General features: G+C 38.2%; 2 protein-coding genes across 4 annotated transcripts; one reads left to right on the top strand and one right to left on the bottom strand.

Moving 5' to 3' along the window:
* Positions 1 to 507: 507 nt before the first annotated feature.
* On the top strand, positions 508 to 3,563 carry LOC141652863 (cysteine-rich receptor-like protein kinase 10). 2 transcript variants are annotated; one of them, XR_012547265.1, is made up of 6 exons: positions 508 to 869; positions 1,824 to 2,034; positions 2,127 to 2,364; positions 2,489 to 2,639; positions 2,952 to 3,378; positions 3,451 to 3,563. XR_012547265.1 is itself a non-coding variant. In XM_074460471.1 (5 exons), exons 1-5 carry the CDS (start codon positions 687 to 689, stop codon positions 3,309 to 3,311), a joined length of 1,143 nt encoding a protein of 380 aa, XP_074316572.1. In that variant the 5' UTR covers positions 508 to 686; the 3' UTR covers positions 3,312 to 3,397. The 2 variants fall into 2 exon arrangements, 1 of the variants encoding a protein (XP_074316572.1); XM_074460471.1 differs by lacking the exon at positions 3,451 to 3,563 and having other exon boundaries at positions 2,952 to 3,397.
* Positions 3,410 to 17,130, bottom strand: LOC141652862 (uncharacterized). 2 transcript variants are annotated; one of them, XM_074460470.1, is made up of 12 exons: positions 16,778 to 17,126; positions 15,684 to 15,752; positions 13,254 to 13,349; positions 11,916 to 12,013; positions 11,078 to 11,273; positions 9,255 to 9,430; positions 8,606 to 8,735; positions 5,784 to 5,941; positions 5,294 to 5,370; positions 5,081 to 5,183; positions 3,927 to 4,018; positions 3,410 to 3,476 (listed from the first exon to the last, which is right to left on the bottom strand). In XM_074460470.1, exons 1-12 carry the CDS (start codon positions 17,057 to 17,059, stop codon positions 3,472 to 3,474), a joined length of 1,482 nt encoding a protein of 493 aa, XP_074316571.1. In that variant the 5' UTR covers positions 17,060 to 17,126; the 3' UTR covers positions 3,410 to 3,471. The 2 variants fall into 2 exon arrangements, with proteins under 2 accessions (XP_074316571.1, XP_074316570.1); XM_074460469.1 differs by lacking the exon at positions 3,410 to 3,476 and having other exon boundaries at positions 3,746 to 4,018; positions 16,778 to 17,130.
* Positions 17,131 to 22,326: the final 5,196 nt, after the last annotated feature.

Below are 22,326 nucleotides of genomic sequence, written 5' to 3'. Positions count from 1 at the left end.
TGTTAATTTATTGAGGTGTTAGAAGCTAGTAGGACACCAAATGGGACACTAAATGAGACAGAAAATCCTCATTGATTATGGAGACATAGACATTTCGGATTATCAACGATTCAAGTCATTCAACGGAATAAATTCTGCTGGAGGATTGCTTGACCAAATTCATGATTTGGTAACGTCCAGCCACAACAGAAAGACACGCAGCCTTTGGTCAAATTGACCTTTCAACATTTCATCATCTTATCATTTCATATCAACTTCCAACCTTTGAGATTATTATTAGTATACTGACATAGAATCTACTTTTTTTTATTTTATTTTTTACATTAAAAAAAAGTTTAGGTTTAAGGGTAAGTCTTACTCATTTTAAGGTCAGGATAGACCACCGACTTCTATGAATATTTAAAGTGGTGTTTATAGATCGCCTATCAAGTATCAACAAGGTTATATTTTAACTCAATGAAAATCGAATTCTTGACTTCGGTCAAAAGGTGGACCCTTAACCAGTAGTTAGAGTAATTAAGTAATTAGTCAGCACCTAACTAGAACAACTGAACATTATTAATTGCTGAAACATATGATAAACAGTACGGCAAGAATATCAAAGTCCAAACGCGGTTATACACAATAAATTGGAGGAAATTTTTACGGTATTATTATGGGATTGCATAAACAAAAAATATAGAAAAATGGGGGTAGTTTTATCTAGATTATGGGATTGCATAAACAACAAATTCCGTCATGATTCTGTGTCTACTGAAGCTCTCGACAATTCTGATTTGTTCTTCTCCTTCACTACTCTTCAGAATGCTACTAATTTCTTCTCCGACTTGAATTTGTTGGGTCGTGGCGGTTTTGGCCCTGTTTATAAGGTATTCTCAACTCCGTTTCATTTATTTGTTTAGCTTTTATTTAAATTGTAAAATGCAAACTAATGATTGGCACAAGGTACTATTTTATGTTGCTGTCCTTCAACCCTTCTATAATTTTTTACACAAATTCTTATTTAAGACAGGAATATCCATCTTAAACTTAAAACGGGTCAAATATGATAGATTATCGTATTTGTGAGTGATGTACAAGGAAATTTGAAAATAATGGTGAGTAAACTCCTTAGATTCGAAGTATCAAGTATTAGTACATCTTAAGCTGTTTGAAGCAAGATGACTTTTATTTCATAGTATTGAATTAAATTTCTCCATTTGTAAGAATTGTTCTGATGTTCCTTATGCTCCATTGACTGTATTAAGCTGTATGGAGCATACTCGGTTGTACCCTTGACTGTATTAAGCTGTATGGAGCATACTCGGTTGTAGTCCCGACCAAAACTTACAGAACCGGCAAAGATACAAGTCGCGTGATAGGAATCACTGCCCTAAAGTTGTATTTGCCCCTCTTGGCAACCAACCCCAGGGTTAAAGGAAGGATCTAGATGTGCAATTAATCTGTCTAGGAAAACCAGCGCAGAGCCCGGCCGGGCGTGTGCGCGTGTGTGGTGGTATGGTCCCTTTACCACTACACATCTAGTAGTTCAACATAGGTGATCACTTATAAACTATATTAGTCCAACATAATTTATCAATGTGGGATAAAAAAGATTCTTTTGAAGCAATACTTCTAACAGTAGTGCTTAAAGATGTTCTGCACTTTTGGCTGAGCACCATAATTTAACAGTTTAGGTTCTGCATTCTCCTGCTTTCTTCTGATATGAGTTCTTTTTTAAGTTTTAAGTTTCTTTACTCCTTAATCCTTGTGCCGCCATATTGTCCGGGTTTCCAAAATAAATACAAGCTGCAACCTTAAAATCTAGTTATTATTATCATCAGGGATTCATACCCGATGGACGGGAAATAGCAGTGAAAAAGCTGTCAGTGTATTCAAGACAAGGCCTGACGGAGTTCACCAATGAAGTGAAACTACTGCTAAGGACTCAACATAAAAACTTGGTGACTTTGCTCGGCTGCTGTATAGACGGAGATGAAAAAATGCTGGTGTATGAGTATCTGCCAAATAAAAGCCTTGATTATTTTCTATTTAGTAAGAATTTCTAGGCTCTAAAACTTTCTGCAAAATCTAAATTACTTGAAACTAACTACTCAGTATGAAGCTAATGTACTGTATTTTCACAGATAAAGATAAATCAGTAGCCCTAGATTGGGCTAAACGGTATAGAATAATTATTGGAATAGCTCGAGGACTTCTTTACCTCCACGAAGAAGCTCCGGAGAGGATTATTCATAGAGATGTTAAGGCCAGCAATATTTTGCTAGATAAGGATTTAAATCCTAAGATATCGGATTTTGGGTTGGCCAGGTTATTTCCCGGTGATGGCACACATTTGGATACTTTTAAGATTTCTGGTACTTAGTAAGTTATTTTGTTGACACTTCCTTTAGGAAAAAAAAGCTGTTAATTTAACTGCGATTGTTTTTTTGTCGTAGTTGGTATGTTGTTGGAAAATCTGAATATGAAACTGTACCTTTGAATGCAGTGGCTACATGGCTCCTGAATATGCAATGCATGGATACTTGTCCGTGAAGTCAGATGTCTTCAGTTTTGGAATTTTGATGCTCGAGTTAGTGAGCGGACGAAAAAACTTTGCCGACCAACTTGGTGCAGAGAAGGCAGATCTCTTAAGATATGTAAGTTCTGTGAAAGTCTGTGAAGCATTTCATATTGATCAGTTCATTTTCACTGTTAAACTGACTATCGACCAGCGGCGGATCTACTAAGATCATTCCGGGGTGCGCGAACACCGGAAACAGAATTTTTTTTGCGTGTTTTGTCTAATTTTCAGGCTAAAAAAATAAATTTATAACTTTTTTATGTGTATATAGATTTTAAATATTAATCAGGACCCCGGAAAGAAATTTTTCTGGATTCGCTATTGCTATCGACACACGATAATTTGTGTCTTTTGTTTGTTAACTTCTCGCATGTTAAATTCTCTGCAGACGTGGATGCTCTACCAAGAAGGAAAGGCGCTGGAATTGGTTGATGCAACCCTTGCCAAGTGCAACCCGGACGAAGCAGCAATGTGCATTCAGCTTGGTCTGCTATGTTGCCAGGCGACGGTTTCTGATAGGCCTACCATGAGCTCTGTCCATCTGAAGCTTTGCAGTGACTCATTCACATTACCTCAACCCGGAAAACCTGGGGTTCATGGTCGCCGTTGGCTTGGGAAAAATACTACCTCTTCTGCTTTTACTAATACTAATCCCAGTAGTTCCAAGACTACTGTGACTGGGAGCAGCGTTTTGGAAGAATTTTCTGTAAATTCTATATCCGTTTCTTCATTAGAGGAAGGAAGATGATTAGTTACATACTGCAGAATTTGATAAAATTAATGCACAGATTGTTGTAAATTTATCGATATATTCAGTTGGAAGACTTATTATTCTCTCCCTTGCCTAGCGGGGACGCCATCGTGCACCGGGCTGCCTTTTTATTCAGTTGGAAGACTTCTCGTACTCTTTAACCTAAAAAAATTTAGATATAGGATGTGATCGTCAAGTAGTTTTGCAGATGGAAGTAAACGATGATAATCAAAGTCCGACTTCATGTTCTAGGGATCTTTTATCTGAATTAGCCATATTGTAAACTTATACAGTATGCAGGCAAATTATTTCGGGTTGTTTTGTCAGGTCTATATACGCCTGCATGTGAACAAGGGTCATATTCAAACAAAGGAAAAAAGTCATTATTTTGTGTCTATGATACCGCTCGACATATGTAGCTCAAAGATCAATTTGCAGTGAAAATGAAGGATGGTGAAAATTGAAAAGTGATTTACTACATGATAGGTCAGTACAACGTTCTATGACCACCCGAAGGGTGATTACTCTTTTTACTGCTTTGGGAGCATTTGCGAGTAAGATTAGATATTATTGCGAATACAAAGTTGAGCAAAAAGAAAACAACCCACGGACTTGAAAACCAGGGATCCATCCCGCCATGCCTCCATAATGACGGTGGCATAGACATAGTTGCGGATGCAAAGCCTTTTCGTGAGTCCCTTCCCCTGCAAAATATGAACAATGGTCGGGATTAACTCGTGAAAATATGACACCAGGGCTTTATCAAAATAAAACCTAGCATTAGTTGTGACGAATATACAAACTCATACCATACCCTCCTTCCCCCCACAAAGTAACCCTTGTCATCAAGGTGAAGAACATGGCACATAAGTTATTCCGTCGAACTCCCTAATAAGTAATAATACCCACGATTCTAATAGTTCCCGCAGCAAGAATATCATAGCAACCACCCGTGCGGAGTTCTTTTGAAGCTTTTTATGCAAGACCAATTCCTCACCAAAACATAAAATATCAATAAATAAACCTAAAGCACCACCAATTTGCCTTGCTGTTCCGGCACAGAATGTTCACAATAAGAAATTCTGGTTCAATCAAACCAACTTTTTTCATTTCTTCATGCAAATTAATAAGTGTTCCTGTAGTAGTGTAGTGTTATGAGAATTGCAGAAATGGAGAAGAGAGTAATAAGTAATAACCTTACTAAGCAAGCAACTGAACAGTTTAGTTCACTCACTGAGTTCACTAAAGTGTTTGTTTAGTGATGACTAACTACGAATTATTCAGATTGTTTCCGTATTTCATTCCCCCATTTTATCTTTGTACGACCAACTGGATTTAATATGGCAAGTATTTCACCTTCCCAAACTGATCCTGATGGATGAATTTGAACGTCTTGCTTTATAATCTCGTTAAAAACTAGTATAATCAATTTTAAAGACAGCTGAATAAAATTTTGCTAGCATTTTAAATTTTATATATCTAGGAACCTGCACCTTCCTATGGATATGGAACTCTAATATGCCCATACATTCAAATTTTTTATTCTCGGTCAGACGAAATGTCAGACACGGCTTCCTCAAATATAGACTATAGTGCACAAAATTTAGCTGATCCCCAGTTATTTTATATTTTTATGCAGGTGAACTGGTGAAGTATGCATGGAGACGACTAGAACTAACCAACAGAACCAAGTATGGCAACCTTACACACTGACAATAAGCTACCTACTAAATGAGAGAAATAAAGGCGAGTAATATTGCACTTACTGGAAAAGCCGTCCCACCAAATTCCATACAGAATTACCAGTTTTACTCTTCTGGTATGAATGGTTTATCCTCTCCGTGGTCATGTTACTTCTGTTTTGATTGCCTGTCAATTTCAAGAAAATAATGAATGTGTGTCAAGAGAATCTAACAAACAATTCAACACTGAAGAAAGTAGAAACCAAGTCCGCTGTATTTGGAACAAATTGAAACTACCATGAATAAAATTTGTGTAGTCATCAGATGAACCCCTCAGAATAGCAAGCTCCTCAAGCAATTTGCGTTCCCTTTCACTGGCATTATGAAATTGCAAGTTAAATATGACACCAATGAGCAAAGCCTCAGCAAATATAACGGATAAACAAAGAGAAATTTTATGAAACAAAAACTCTTCTAGCCATGGCAGTACATAATTCAAATTATGAGCTTCCATGAGATGAAAGCCTTGAATCCTTGATGTTATACAAGACAATCTTATGAATCTGTAAATGCTCAACCGACTCCTACATAAGCCAATTATAGAAGCCTGCTCTTTCACCACATCTATTTCTTGGGAGGGGTTCTCATACATCTTCTTCACGTGTTAAGTATTAACAGAAAAGGAGAAAGAACAATGTTACAGCAATTACCCCAATGCCTCGAAGGCACTCTTGATCCTACTAGGGAGAAAAGAGACTTAAAATGACGAAAATTTGCAGAGCCAAACCTGACTGTTTTTGGGATTCGAACATCCACAATAAAGACATGATCACCTCTTCCTGAATCACGCCTTTTTGGAACCCCCAATTGTGATAATATTACTTTATCTCCTGGCTGAATTCCGGGAGGAATCTGGAGTTCCTTTGAACCCTCCACAGTTTCGACCTACACTTGGCGTCGACAATGACCATTAATAAGAATAGTGAACAGACTAACAGAGAACTAGAAGTCCTCCGTAATAATTAAACTTCTACCAAGATTTTTCTACTTCTGTTAATATATTCCTACTAGGCTATAGCTTCAAGCAAGATCACTATTTAATTGCAAAAAAATGTACCAAAGTATTATGGAATTTCGAAGAACAAAAAAAGGTAGGAAAATTAATAAATACACAGTTTTCAGAGGCCATTTTGTCTCTCTTTAGAAAGTAGACTTCCCCAATGACAGCTGTAACATATACTCCAAAGCATTTCATAATTACAGGTGAGAGAACTAGTTTAGAAGTATAAAGCAAATCTTTTAGAGAACCAGAATCGAAGGAGAAAGAAAGAAACACAGCAAAAGAGGGTGGGAACACCCTTAATATTTCAGAAACTCCTTAATATTCATAAATACAAGGTCTTCCTGCCAAGAAATTTCTTCCTTGTTGTCCATTTGGTGGGAACACCAAGTCTGGAAACGGGGGAGTTTTTTTTTTTATAATTTGTGAAATATCTTGTCCCCATTGTGCTAATTTTCTGCCATACACATTCTTTTATACAAATGAGTATTTTGGATGGATAAATCTTACATATGGAGAATACAAAATCTACAAAACACCGGGGTTATATTAAACAGAATTCATTGGCATATCAAAGATAAGATCCACAGTTTTACCCTGGTGTTGAAAACGTTTATTGTTCAGATTTACGAAACCTTATTATGGCATAATAAAAAAAATGTGTAATAACATACAATGCATGAAGCACAAACAATTATTGACTCTTTTTTCTTCACACTACACTAGAGAAATAAACATAGAATCATGAGCATGGAACAATAAGCTTGCATTGTTCCTTACTATAAAGTATATACTATAAACTCCATCACGTATAAGATACCAGCATCATAAAGCACCTTCACTTCCTGGATCGATTCCACCGAAATTTTCGTATCTGAATTACGTCGTATTAAAACTTTTGGTGTAAATTATCCGTATTACAATGTAAGAAGTGTGTATCATGTATGTAAGCGTACTACGAATTAGGCGACCATGAATCACTTTCAATTGGACCTGCTTTAGATGGTCCAAGTGTATAATCAAACTTAGGAGATGACCATCAGTATTATAAAAGATGAATCTAATACAAGCAATCTGGTTTTACCTTTGATACCTTTTGATCAAATTTTGAAGGTGATTTTATGTTTGATGAGTTAATTTTCTTTGTTATCTTTCCAATTACTATTACCGCGTCAGGAGGTAATGAGTATTGAAGGAGATCTCAGTGGTTGATCAACCAAAATAAGATCATTGATGCAATTTTTACTAAATTTAGAGTTGCATTCATGATCTCATTTTTATACATTTTCACATCAAGAGCAAGGGATATTAAGGGGTACATATTTTATCAAACTTCCAAGAGATTTAATATGGTTTACGTCTAGTTCTGTTTTATGGAGTATCTTCTTCGTCAATGAAAAAGTGTGTTTAAATTATAGATTTGGAGTACTCAAAAGCCTATACTGGGGCTTTTATAAGGATTTCAAATCATGGAAATAATTTTCTTTTGTGGGTTCCAATGATAAACACATGCTCATGAGCTTCGCCATGAGGTATGAGTGTATGACCCAAGCCTTGGGAGGTTTATCAATTTCTCTCCCATTTTACAAGTGGTCATAACACTCATAAATTTCTTTGTGAACATGTGTTTGAACTAGGAGTGTTAACGAGCCGAGCCGAGCCCGAGCTTCGCCTTGCTCGGCTTGTGCTCAAGAACAAAAACTCGAGTTCAAGCCGATCTCGAGCTTGAAAAAAATGTGCTCGTTATAAAGCTTGCGAGCTTTAACGCGAGCTCGAGCCAAACTCGAGCCCAAATTGAGCCTATATAAAACTGTTTATTTTCTTATTTTTTTTCTTTCGATTTTTTCAATACCAAGGCTCAAAAGTTATATGTAAAAATATTTGGCAAATCAGCGAGACATTTGATATATGTATGATACAAAAATATAATCATGATAAAATATTTTATAAAATATGAGCAATATATTATGTAATCACACAAGTTCGAGCCACTCGCGAGCTTTTCGAGTTGAGCCAGCCTTTGCTCGGCTTGACTCGTTAAGCTCTCGAGCCGAGCCCGAGCCGAGCTCGCACGAGCCAAGCTCGCACGAGCCGAGCTTTGACCGAGCCGATCTCGAGTAGCTCGCGAGCTGTCTCGTCTCATTAGCCCTAGTTTGAACCCAGAAGTAATGTGGTCTTGGATAGTAGTTCATATCCTTGTTAAAAAAAGTGATTGCTTACATACCAGACATAAAATCATAATATAAATTCAAGGCAAAACTCAGTTGTAAAAAATCACCTTTAATTGGTCGATTATCATAACATGCAACACTATACTTTTGCGCATGCCCAAACACGTAAAGGATTTGGTAAAGGCTTTACTCAATGCATGGAAAGTTTCCAAACGACAGTCTAATATTTGCACCTTTAACATAAGGATTGATTAGGTGGTTCTACTCTTAAATGTGAACCACAATGAATTGGAAAGACAAAGGCTAAAAAAAATAGGGACACACAGTACATCAATTTAAAATGTGCACTTTACACACTGAAAATTAATAAAAGTATACCTTAATGGTAGTTCCCAGAATTGCCTCTGTGTAAGTGATACTGACTCTGGAGACGAGATTGAGACCATCTCTCAATATTCCACGTCTTTCTTCAACATGAAGAGCCAAATAAAGATCGCCAGAAATTCTCCTGCATCCATATAGCACACATGTAAATTTTTTTTTTTCCTTTTTCTGCCATCTTACATCATCATCTCTACATTTACCTTTTTTATATTCCCTTGAGACTTGAGAGTCTAATACAACCATATAAATAATCACTTTCAAAAGACGAAACAGATATTTAAATGTTTTGCTGCAGGTACACCCTGAGAGTTTAAGGCAACATAGGCACGGCCACATTTTTGCTTGATACGCTTTAGTTTACTAATCCCCCCAAAAAACACTTCATAAGGAACTTGGTTTACTAATCCTCCAAAAAACACAATAAATCTAAGCTGGCTGCAGATATATTTCAGGATTAGATCCATTACTTAGAAACTTGATTGCCTTTATCAGATAAGTATAAGATAACTGTGGCTTTAATTTACCATCTACTTGCAAATATTAGATGAAGCTATTGCTTTACTACTTAGCCAAATTGCATACAGAAGAAAATGAATGCATCTGATGGTAAATGTGTCTTCAGAAATGCGAACCAAGATTGCACCTGTTACCATCATAATTCCCTTCTCCTCGTAGCTGCATAGTAGCTCCATCAACAACACCAGGTGGGATAACCACATCAATCCTTCGTATAGATCTGATGTTTCCCAAACCACCACATTCCAGGCATTTATCAGTCACAATCCTACCCTCCCCTTGACAACTTACGCATGTTGAGACCTGAAACATATATACCCTTAAATTTAAAAGGACATCAAGTATCCAACATCAGGACCATTACATAAAAGCATGGTACAAAAAAGTGATTGTTATGTACAGGAACTATGAGACTGATGTTATGTTATTTCCTGCTATACAAAGCCTGATAGGATATGGATAGTAGGATACTTCAGAATATCGATGATTTTGAGATTCCATCGACTTAATACAACAACAACAACAACAAAAACAACAACAACAACAACATCAGAGCCTTGATCCTAAAATGATTTGGGGTCGGCTGATATGAATCATCTTTTAGAACCGTCCATGGGTAAACGCACACCTCAAAATCCAAAAATATAAAAAAGAAAGAGGATATGTATTTGTGAACAAAGAGGTCTTAGGCCCTGTCCCTTTTTTTTGAAATAGAAGAATAATTTCATTAATAGAACGTCATACGACACTTACAAAGAATAACTATAATCGAAAACGAATCTATTAGAAACCAAAGAAAATAAATTTCTTGTAAACTAGGGATCTCAAACCATGATCTAACAATTCGGCTCGGCCTCGTATTGCTATCTTCATGCAGCTTTTGATGAGGGGATCCTTCGTATGATAAATTGTAAAAGGAAAAATACCTCTTACTAGTTCCATAGATGGTTGACAAATAACTTGTATCCATTGAAGTAATGTGCGACGAACCATCAACGAATTACTCTTGGTCTATATTTTGATTGAAACTAAATCCAGGATTAACTGGAAAACTCCCGAAATAAAGGACAGAAAAAACTGAAAAACGATGATCCCAAAAAGAGAGACTCTTATTGATTAAATGACATACGCATACTATTAATTGAAAGATGAAACAGTTTTGGGGCTTACCATCGATTAATTATCGATGGGAGCCCCGAATTTGATGGATGGAGGCAGGGTTTTTTCAGAGAGGAGGGGGAGAGAGTTTTTTTGGCAGGAAGACCTTGTATTTATTAGTAATTCAAGTGTTTTGAGTCTTACTGTAGAGCCATGTAGGCAGAACCTGCCTCACTTCTTCAGTTGCTTGTTTTAATGTTTTTCATTAGATATTTGAAGCTCAAATATCTAATGAAAAACATTAAAACAAGCTACTAAAGAAGTGACGCAGGTTCTGCCTACATGGTTCTACAGTAAGACTCAAAACACTTGAATGTTACCTGATTCACTAGTGTTGATGTGAAGGGATCTTAAGTTCTTGACATAGCAACTATGCTTGTAGAAATACCAAAAATTAGGAGAAAGTACCATGGTGCCCTAGGAATGTCAAAAAGGCTATCAGCAAATAAAAAAAAGGATAAATACAACCTACACTCAGAATCGCGCGTCATACTACATTAAGGCTAAGGAAGCAAGGTAAAAAGACCATAGTATGAGTGATGCCTGTAGGCCTGCATCTTCTAAGCCTTCACACTATGTTTGATTAATACATACTATACTCCATCTTCTAGCAGTATTTACTCTACATATAACATCCATATCAGACGGTCCGTCCTATCTATTTGCAGCAATTATATCCATTTGCAGCAATTAATAAGTAAAAAGAGTAGAATATGTCTTGCACTGTTCCCAATACTTGATATGTAAAATGAACATCACAGGGTTTCCATTCAATCAGTATCATAGAATTACCTGAGAAGCTACACCAAATGGTGTTCTCTGACTTTTCATGATTCTTCCTCTACCTCCACATGCAGAGCATGATTTAATGCCATGTGTTGATTTGGCACCTGTCCCATCACATACAGCACATCTCTCCAAGCAGGGTACTTCAATTTCTCGCTTTCCTCCAAAAATTGACTCTTCAAAGGTTAGTGATATGTCAGACCTATATAAGAATGAAAAATGGATTATATTTAAAATTAAGGTATGTATCAAGACAGTGTGAGAGAAACAAGGAGGGAAACGTACAAAACTAAATCAAAAGGACAACACAAGCATACTTTCTTCAATGAACAGAAAATTTAACAAATGAAAGTGGTAGGATACTAGGATATAATAGGGGGTTAAAATTCCAATATAAATCACCCCTCACATGAAATTGACAAAGGATACCCGTCTATATATATTGAACCACATCTTTTTTGGAGCGGAGAGTGATTAAGCTGATGAGGGATAAGCCATTAAGAATAGGAGTTGTTAAAAAAGACAATAAAGAGGGTGAAACTTAAATGTATGGAAAACGGTAGTAACTACTTATTGTTCCATATTCTCAAGGAAAACATCAGAATATGTTATACGGTTTTGGTTCTGAATTTCATGCTGTATATCAAATTTCAGAGTGCCCTATCTGGACGATTCCAACTCAATCAAACTAGGAGTTATAGTAGTGTTCTAGAAGCTCCTGCTCGAATCCCCGTTAGGATGGTCATGTCTCATGTGTACAATAAACTTTCCTCCCTTGTGTGATTACAGAGAGGCTGCTTCCAACTGACTCTTAAAATAGGAAATATTCGCATACAACCATTACCAGATATCAAGATTCTGCCTGCTTTGACCAATGCCTTCACCTCCAAAGAAACCATTTGTGTCACCAAAAATTGAATCAAACACTTCAAAAGGGTCCACCTAATGAATGAGTCAGGTACACAATAAAACAGTCAGCAGCACATTAACCACAGAAAGATTATGTGCGTTTACTTATAAGAACGTCTAAAGCATCATTAATTAAGAGCAGAATATATACACCGAAAAGAGAGAAAAAAGAGACAACAAAAGCCATGACAGACCAACACCTACAACTGACAAGGAAGCTTGGGCAGGATTACGTAGACTTCTATGGCAGAGAAGTCATTATGGTGGTTTTTGGTTCACAGATTGGTATGCGACTGTAATCAGGTATCAAACCAAGGTTTTGATTCATCTAACAAGTGTTTAGTTCATTTATAGGATGAAGTTAACACCCTTACGTGTTGTTTGAGATAGAGTGATAGACCATATAGGAATTAAGAATTAGGAATCAAATCGTTTTGAGACATTCGAACATTTTCCCTTTATTTGGTGAAATTTTTTTAGAATACGGTCACATCGGTGGCGATGTGTTATGTTACATTCATGGCATCCAAACGCTTTCTTTTCACTTTGCAACCGCTACTGCAACTATGACTGCAAGAGATGTCTCATTCTTTTACCATGGGTCCAGTAGTATAAAAGAAGGGAATTATGTGTGACACCAAAAATGAAAAACAATCGCTCTGAGTGGAGAGATTCACCATGAGCAACAATTCAGCCTGTCTGATCTTACAAATGTGGTAAACAATAGTAATATATCCCTTCCACTTTGTAATTTCAACCCAACTCCCTGTCGCTCAAATCTTACATCTGCGAACATCTCATTCCTCTTCTCAACATAACAGGAAATTTGCAAAACCGAAAAGAAATTTCTAGCCAACGTAAAGACATTAGTTTGTGTAATATAATTGATGTCTTTTGCTCATATAGTGTCCTATAAGTACTTAGGACATGAACAATTGTAGAAACTCCACTTCAAATTCTACCTATTGCCAATCATCTCAGAGTATCAGTTTCAAAACCAAATCTATTAAAAGCCTACAATAAGCAACTTCTATGTGAATAACCTACCCCTGCGTATGGAGTGACCATCAATGGAAACATTCTCAAGAGCTTCTTATATAAATCCAATTCGCTAAATGAAACAACCATTGTGGATGCCCCTTAGCAAGTCCTTTCAATGAAGGACTCAGTGCTTTAAGACCTACAAAACTATGAATGCATGCATGTGGTATGTTGCAAAACTAATACCTCAAACATGAAGACTAAAGATTAATACTGACAAGGTGAATCTTACTTCTTGCTCGGTAAAACTTGGGCCACTGAACTCCCCCTGTAGACCTGCCTCACCAAAGCGGTCATATAAGCCTCTTTTCTCTTCATTAGATAATACCTACAAAAAGCTCTTTACTAAAAGGATAATAAAGGGGACAAACTTAGACAATTACACTAATTGAAATCTGCCACCTAATCTATAGAAGAAGAAAAAATGCAAGTCCATAAAAAGAGAAGATGCAAATTGATTTAAACATTCATGTTCACAATCTACCATTCAATATACATATAACACCAAACTATTAACAGTCCTATATCAAGGTTCATTCAAACGTGATGGCTCTAAAAACATACTCCGTATATGAAATTATGAAGAATAAGGTGGCAAAATACATATGAGCACAGTGTTTTACTTTCAAAAATTGAAAGCTTGTACTAGTAAAGTTCAGAACAAGCACAAATAAGGATAAGAATAGCAGGTACAACAACACATCAGAATAATAAGAACTAGGATATGTTGCTTTTGTTTGGTTGAAATGTTAAGCCCTTCAGTTACATTTCAGACGTTAATGATTTATTCGTATTGGCATGGAAGGTGATCACAGCTATGATTTCAATCCAGAAAACTTGGGCTGAGTCAAATTTATCTTCCATAACTCCACTAAGCTAGATAACTGTTAAAATTTGAAGAATGAATACTGAACATTCATTTGGCAATCACATTTAACATGATAATGGAGACCTTCACTGCAGTGTTTAGTTGTTTACCCTTATTTTCCAACAATTATAGTTATATCTTCTACAAAAATATATTTAGATAAGTAGACAACCAAGTTGGGTTTCAGAAACCCATTTGATCAACAAATCCCGTTCAATCAAAAGACCAAACATGATTCCTCATTCAAGTGAATGCACACTAGGGCAGAGCACGGATTGGATATCCGCTCCAAAGTGCTAGTTCGGATTGGATATCCATATTAGAAATTTCTGAAGTCAGATATCCATATCCAAACCAAATGTTACGGGTATCCAATGTTCGGATATCCATATTTTGGAATTTACTTTAAAATTAAGTTTGAAACACGATCATATTCATCGTCTTACATGATGATTTTCTTTAGTATTCTTACTCCAATTTTCTCGACATAAAATTGAAGTACCACTTACATATTTCTCTAATATTTAAACTTTAATTAAGTTGTTGTATCAGATAAAATTGTATTTTCTCGAAATTATACAAGAAAACTATAGTTTCGGATCGGATCGGATATCCAAATGTTTTAATACTAATATCCATATCCAAACCAAAACCAAAGATTTCGGATCGGATATCCGATCCAAACTTAGCTTTTGGATCGGATATCCAAAACTTCGGATCGGATATCGGATCGGTTTGGATAATCGGATTTTTTGCTCAGCCCTAAAATTGCACACAAAGAAAGTACCACCTCAATAATTTTTATTTTGAGATGAAGAGGCCCGACTACATTAGATAAATCAATAAGGAAAACGATACAGTCATATAAACATAATGTTTCTATAACTTGAATTTGTATCTCTTCAATATTTTTCAATGTTAGTTAATGCTTTGATGCAAAGTTTTCTTTCAAATTCAACTTCTGTCATCCCAAGCTTAGGTAGTGTAAGTGTGTAACTTGTAAGCGCTCTACAACCCCCTACCCTAAGACCAAGCAAGTATTTTCCCCCATCAACTCTAACCATAAAGAGGCACATACACATAAGTTCACAGACATCTACAAGAATGAATGTGACATCACCATACCTATTTAATAGTCACATCTCACAAGAGATGTTTATAATGGATCACCTTGGCAAAAGTGCTCAACATTAATTTCGCCAAGCAACATTGTCAACACAAAAAGAGCAAAAATTCAATAGAAGCTTTGTTTTCGAAACTGATGTAGGGAATAAGGATATGAGCATAACAAGGAAGCATTTTTTTTTTGTTTCAGAAGAATTTTACAGAAGAAATACCCCCACATACACTGTATCATTTGTTTACACCTATGGGTCAACGACATTTGGGAGGTTGCAAATTTCCAAAAGAGTGTGACAAAAAGTGCGTTTTTCCATCTTAAATGCTCTCCCAACATCAGTGTAAATATTCGAATACACAATGTTGGAGTAAATTCCAAGCTATGTACTGTGACTTAAGTGTCGGACATGAAATGGTGTCGAAGTGTCAAGGAAGACTATGTTTAGGAAACATTAAAATTTTCACTTAGAATGATGAAATGTCAAAGTAACAGATCTTGGGAAAAGAAGAAATCGTAAAATTTGGAAAATAAACAAATTTTGTGATAGCATTTTAGTATAAATTAAAGAGCACACTGAGTAAAGCTCACTGGAATGAAATCCTACCAAATCAACACATCTCTTTCTCTAAGATATCAAACAATCAAATTTCTCCAAGACTAAGAATTAAAAGTACCTCATATGCAGCACTGATTTCCTTGAATTTCTCCTCAGAACCAGGTGTTTTACTTGTATCTGGATGGTACTGTAAATAATAAACCACTAAATCATTAGTTCAGACGTTCAGTATTGTCATTTCACCACTCCTATCAACAACTCTTTCCAACAACCCAGAGAATCTTAGAACTTATAGAACTGAAGCATTCAATACACGAGAGATACGCGTGACACAACTCTGGAACTAAGAACGCAGAATGGGGACTAAGAATTAAGATGCTAGCTGCATATAGTACTATACTGTCCACAAAATTACAGATGTATCTACTTACACACATGACCGTATGACACGCCCTAATGCAATATTGCACAAAAGTCTTGCGACTACCCACAATCAGTGGTGGAGCTGGGGGGGCTGACGGTGAGAAATTTCAAAGATTTTAGTTACAATTTTCCAAAAAAAAAATCGAGTTCCCCTTACACCATTACCGTTCGCCCCTCCAGCTGAGTTCAATCCTGGCTCCGCTAGTGCCCGCAATAGTACGGGCGTTTTCCTTGAACTAAGCACACACGAGTTTTGCAACTATCCACAATATCTCGGCACCCTAGAACTAAAGCACACTCAAGTTTTCGTTGAACTTATGCAAAATACATTTTATTCTGATTTAATCACTCTCGCATATCATAATTCATTTGCAGTATATTACAGTTGCATACATTTTTCGCCGAAATTGAAATCCGCTGAATAAAACAAATGATAGATGATTTGCTTCGGCGAAAAACACACACAAATTCAACAGAAACAAAATTGTTACTCCTTTTATTCCATTCATTTGTTTACCTTTTACTCCCTTTATATTCTTAGCCGGGGTTTTTTAATCAAAGGTAAACAAATGAGTGGACGGAGTAATGTTTTAATTGAAAGTAAGCAAATGATTGGGAAGGAGGCGTCTCATTCATTTTTTACCTTTCATATTCTTAACAAGGAGGTAAAGGCAAACAAATGATTGGGGGCGGAGGGAGTACATTATTTGCGATTAATATTTAAATTAAAGGTAAAGAAATGATTGGGACGGAGAGAATACTAGAAAGATGAATGTAAAAGAAACGAACCTTGCGAGCTAACTTGCGATAAGAGGACTTAATTTCATCCAAAGTAGCATTTCTACGGACATTCAAAGTAGTATAATAATCAGCTTTTGTAGCCGCGGAAGCAATTATCCGAAAGCGAGCGTATTTTGGATTGGAGAAACGAAGATTAGGGCGTTGAAGATTGAGGTGGTTGAAATTTGAGATTGAATGTGGTGGATGAGATTGGGGTAATCGCCATGAATTTGTAATTGAGGATGAAAATGGGGAGAAATTGAGGGAAGACGCAAGGTGAACTGCCTGCATCGTTTTTGCATTCCGGAAACGGACCGGCGTACTCAACAATACAAGTACACAACACTCGTTATGTTTTGGTTCTAAATGTTATCGGGTGTCTTGACGCCTTGACGGTCTTCTACTCTTCTAGGTAGTGGACGACTTTGGTGATATGGGAAGGGGATCTAGTCTCCGACTTTTCCGCTGATTTTTCATATTACCGTGAAAAATTATGAGTCGGCCCCCTTGAGCTGATGATTGTGTTAAATATTCACACATAAAATCAGTAACTGAAACATTGACCCCCTTTATTATTTACTTCAAGATCTGTCACTACTTTTAAGTAATACTATCATTTTAAGTAAGCTAATTTTAAATTCGTAGCGTACAAAATAACACGGGTTTACTAATTAAAATTATTATAAAATATACTTATCTAAATGCAAGGATATTTATATAAAAATTTAGCGACGGTTAAAATTTAAAATTCTAAACATTACCATTTAACAAATTAAATTTATAAAAATCTAAATAAATTACAATACAGCATCATGCGCATTGTATTATTAGCTAGGAGGGTATTTTAGTCTTTTAAGTGTATTTTCCCTCATCTATATAACTATATAAGTTATAAGTATTATGTAATCATTCAGAAAACGGAAATTTTCCATGGTACCCTCGAACTTTGGCATATTACACATGGTATCCCTCATTTCAAGTTTCTACATATGGTACCTCTGTGTTTACTTTTTCCATTCCCGGAAGACCCTTTTGACAAACTTCCGTCGTAACGCCCCCGTGCTCTTTCAAAAGAAACGGGACGGTAGTCTGAGATTGTGTATCGACTATCGGGCCTTAAACAAGTTGACAGTGAGCAATCGCTACCCCATTCCTCTGGTAGCGGACTTGTTCAATCAGTTACAGGGTGCTGTGTACTTCACCAAGTTAGATCTGAGATCTGGTTATCATCAAGTTCGAATTGTCGAAGGAGATAAAATGAAGACAGCTTGTGTGACGAGATATGGGTCTTTCGAATGGTTAGTATGGTGGTGTACCTGGATGATATCATTGTGTATAGTCGCTCTTTGGCTGAACATGTACAACACTTGAGACTGGTGTTCGCAAAACTACGAGACAATCATTTATTTGTCAAAAAGGAGAAGTGTGAGTTTGGCCAACCAGAAGTCAATTTCCTCGGCCACATCGTGGGAAAATGGAGACTTAGAATGGATCCGAATAAGATTACAGCCATCAAGGACTGGGGCACCCCAAGAAACGTGTCTGAGCTTCGCTCTTTCTTGGGGCTAGCAAACTACTATCGGAGATTCATTCGAGAGTATTCAAAAATAGTCGTCCCCTAACCGATTTACTGAAAAAGGATATCAAGTGGGAGTGGTCTATCGACAGGAAAAAGGTCTTTGAGAGGCTCAAGGAAGGGGTGACGCAAGAGCTCGTACTAGCACTGCCGGATATCACACAACCCTTTGAAATAGAGACGGATGCGTCTGATTATGCCCTTGGGGGAGTACTCCTCCAAGAGGGTCACCCAGTGGCCTTTGAGAGTAGAAAGTTGAATGGGGCCGAGACTCGGTATGCTGTTCAAGAGAAAGAACTCTTCGCTATTGTTCATTACTTGCGAGGATGGAGACACTATCTCTTGGGACCGAGGTTCGTCGCCAAGACTGATAACACCGCGGCATCCCACTTCTTGACTCAACCTAAGCTCAACAGCCGAAAAGCTAGATGGCAAGAGTTGTTAGCGGAGTTCGATGTGAAGTTCATTTATTGACCGGGAGCAGCGAATAGGTCGCTGATGCCCTGAGCCGTAGGTGTGTCTTGTCTACACTGCATATGATTGCTCACTTGTCCACTACTACAGTTGTCATAGATATTCGAACTAAGGCGAAAGAACACCTCGACCAAGACTCAATGGCGAGAACTCTGAAACAGCTGGTTTTAGAGTTGAAGACTCGTGAGTTTTGGATGGAAGATGGACTTCTATTCACGAAGGGACATCGGATCTCTGTTCCGAAGGCGACATGATTGAGGAAGATTCTCCTACAAAAGTGCCATAATACCTTGTGGGCGAGTTACCCGGGATGGCATAGAACTTTATGTCTATTGAAGCGGAGTTATTACTGGCCTAAAATGAAGGATGACGTGATGGAGTATACGAAGACCTGCCTCATTTGCCAACAAGATAAGGGAGAGAAACAGAAGCCAGGACGGAGGGGTGCTAAATCCGCTATCAGTGCCAACACTGCCATGGGAGAGTATTTCGATGGATTTTATCTCTGGGTTACCGAAGGTAGGGGCGTTAAGTGCGATCCTTGTCATTGTGGATCGATCAATTCTCGAAATATGTGACTTTTATTTCCCCCCCTAAGGCGTGCATCGCTGAAGAAACAACCACGATGTTCTTTAGGCATGTTGTGAAATATTGGAGATTGCCTCAAAGTATAGTTAGTGACCGTGATCCTCGTTTCACGGGACTATTTTTGGGAGAGTTGTTCAAGCTCCTGGGTTCCAATCTCCGGATGTCCTCAAGTTACCATCCCAAACGGATGGCCAGACCGAACGATTCAATAGCATGTTGGAAGAGTACTTGAGACACTTTGTGGGGGAAACTCAAATGGAGTGGGTGAGACTCCTTGATGTTGCCCGGTTCTATTTTAATGTTCAAACGAGCTCCTCCTCCAATAAGAACCCGTTTGAGCTTGTTACAGGTCAACGACCGCTATTGCCTCCCACAATTGCAAATACCTATGGAGGCCGGACAAAGAAAGCTCACGAGTATGTCAAATAATGGAACGTGAATGCCGAGATTGCTCGAGCTTACTTGGAGAAAGCGTCTCGTCGCATGAAGAAGTGGGCAGATGAGAACCGGAGACCAAGGGAGTTCAAAGTAGGCGACATGGTCATGGTGAAGCTGAACAAAGAGCAGATGAGATTCCTCCGGGGACGAGACAAGTGACTAGTGCGAAAGTACGAAGGCCTCATCTAAGTGATCAAGCGGATTGGGGAAGTAGGATACAAGCTTGACCGCCCCGCTTGGATGAAGTGTCACCCTGTATTTCATGTGAGCTGTTTGAAGCCCTACCATCCAGATGCTGAAGATCCCACTCGCAACAAGAGTAAGCGTGCCAACATCCGTTCCAATCAACTTCCAGCGACTTCAGCCGACTGAACCAGCCATGCAGATTTCAAGCGTTGCCAAGGACGGCAACAGATTAGGTGGGGGAGAGTGTAAGGAGCCGCACTTTTAGCCGCATAATCCCTAAGAATTGCGCGCGCGTCCTTTCACTTCGAGCTCATAGATTTCTTATTTGTACTCATGTATTTTCATTCATGTTTTTAGTTTCATTTAGTACTCCAAGATTACTTCCTGCGTGTCGAATCTTGGAGTCCCGTTTTAAGTTTACGATACGTTTTAGGTGTTTATAAAACGTATCGCTATTCTGCACAATCAATGTATCTTGCTACATGACTCAAACTATCGAATTTGCCTCTATATATGAGAGGTGCTAGTCAATCAAAACCACTTCGCATCCTAAAGCTTGATATTGCTTATCTCTTGCTTTTTTTTTTTTTTTTTTTTTTTGGCAGCGGTAAATAAAGATATACCTAAATAGGGTTTATACAGATGACATTTGACTCATTTGGTCAAATGCACTTATTTTAGTAATACCACCATAAGCTAAAACAACAAAGTAGCTATATCCGCTAACAAAAGAGTGTTGATGGAGTACGGCTGACTGCACACAAAGATTGTCTTCAACATCCCTATCATTCATAAAGGGGCATCTAAAGCTGGCCAAAAGGTCGATCATACTTTTTCTCATCTTAACAGACAAAGCTTCGGAGAAATACCTGCAACAAGACACAAAAATGTGTCTCGGAGATTCATCTCCTTGGCTATGATAAAGAGCATCTGAAGACCAACGAGAAGCTTGAATCATCAAGAAAGCACAAAGTGCACTTACGTCACTAGGACGTAGAAGGAAGAGGCGGAAATCAGACCAAAATCTGTCTCCAAAGGAGCAAAAACTCCTGATCTTTAAAGGACAATCTCTATAGACAAGAAACTCGTAGCCTAGAAAAGCGAGAAAGTATGTAACCAGCGAGAAAGCAAGCAACTTGTACAAACCCCTAACCAAAACCATCTCAAAAAGCCGGAAAGAGATGGACACAACACCAGCCGGATGTGAAACTACATTTGTTGTTATTGACTCCCTAATAAAGTGACAAACTAATCCCCGAAAGGCTAAGGGACAGGACACCCTCAGCCCAAACAAGGCTAAAATTATTTGAACTAACATGAGTTTTCTTAAAGAAAAAGTACACACCATAAGGTTACAAAAGAGACCACCGCATCCGACCAAACCAACACAACTACCAAGCCCCTACTCTACCCAACCGTGACACTTCACAAACCCAAACCAAAAGAACCTTCTACCGAGAACTCGATCCAACCGGAAAGACGGACCCAACGATCACCACAAACCACCGAAACTGGCAGACAGACAAAGGGACCACACGAAAACCAAAACCAAACCACAATTCTCAAAGACAGCCTCCCGAGACCACAGCTTGACATGCAACAAGACCAACATAGTCCAACGACAAAACAGTCCCGAGACCCAAAAACAAAGACCAAAAAACCGGACAAGGGACAGACAAGGCAGAAAACCGATAGGTGGGGGAAATGGGGGGATCACCAATCGGTCTCAAACTGCACCTGACACAACGGACTCACCGGACACCGGACCGATTGGTGGGGGAAATGGGGGGATCACCAATCGGTCCCAAAACAGTCACGACAAGCAAGCACGACACAACAAAGGGAGGCATGACACCAACAACACCAACACCGATCAGCAAGACAGAAAACTACGAAGGACAAAGGGCCTTACCAGGGGTGGGGGAAGGGGCGAGGGGATGGGGGAACACACCCTGACCGAGGATGCATGCAAGACCGGCGCAGACAAGGCGGAGAATCGGAGGAAATGGTGGCCATGTGAATCAACAACCTGACGAACACAGCCAATCAGACAATCCGTAGGACCGATCGTCAACCGAAGCGACGGACAGAGAGCGACGGCGGAAGAAAAGGAGGGGAAGTGTCGATGTCGCCGGAGATAAGCCCAATGAAGAGCCCATCTCCGGCGAAAGGTCAGGAGAGGGTAAGGGAGGTAGTGTGTGGAAAGAGGAGGCGGCGGATTAAGGTAAAGATTTAGGGTTTTTTTAAGAGAGAAGTGGGAGAAAACCTAGAGAGAGAGAGCGAGGATCTTTTTTAA

Source organism: Silene latifolia, chromosome 4 (genome assembly GCF_048544455.1).
Source record: "Silene latifolia isolate original U9 population chromosome 4, ASM4854445v1, whole genome shotgun sequence".
Lineage (NCBI taxonomy): Eukaryota > Viridiplantae > Streptophyta > Magnoliopsida > Caryophyllales > Caryophyllaceae > Silene > Silene latifolia.
This window is presented reverse-complemented; position numbering and strand designations above follow the sequence as displayed.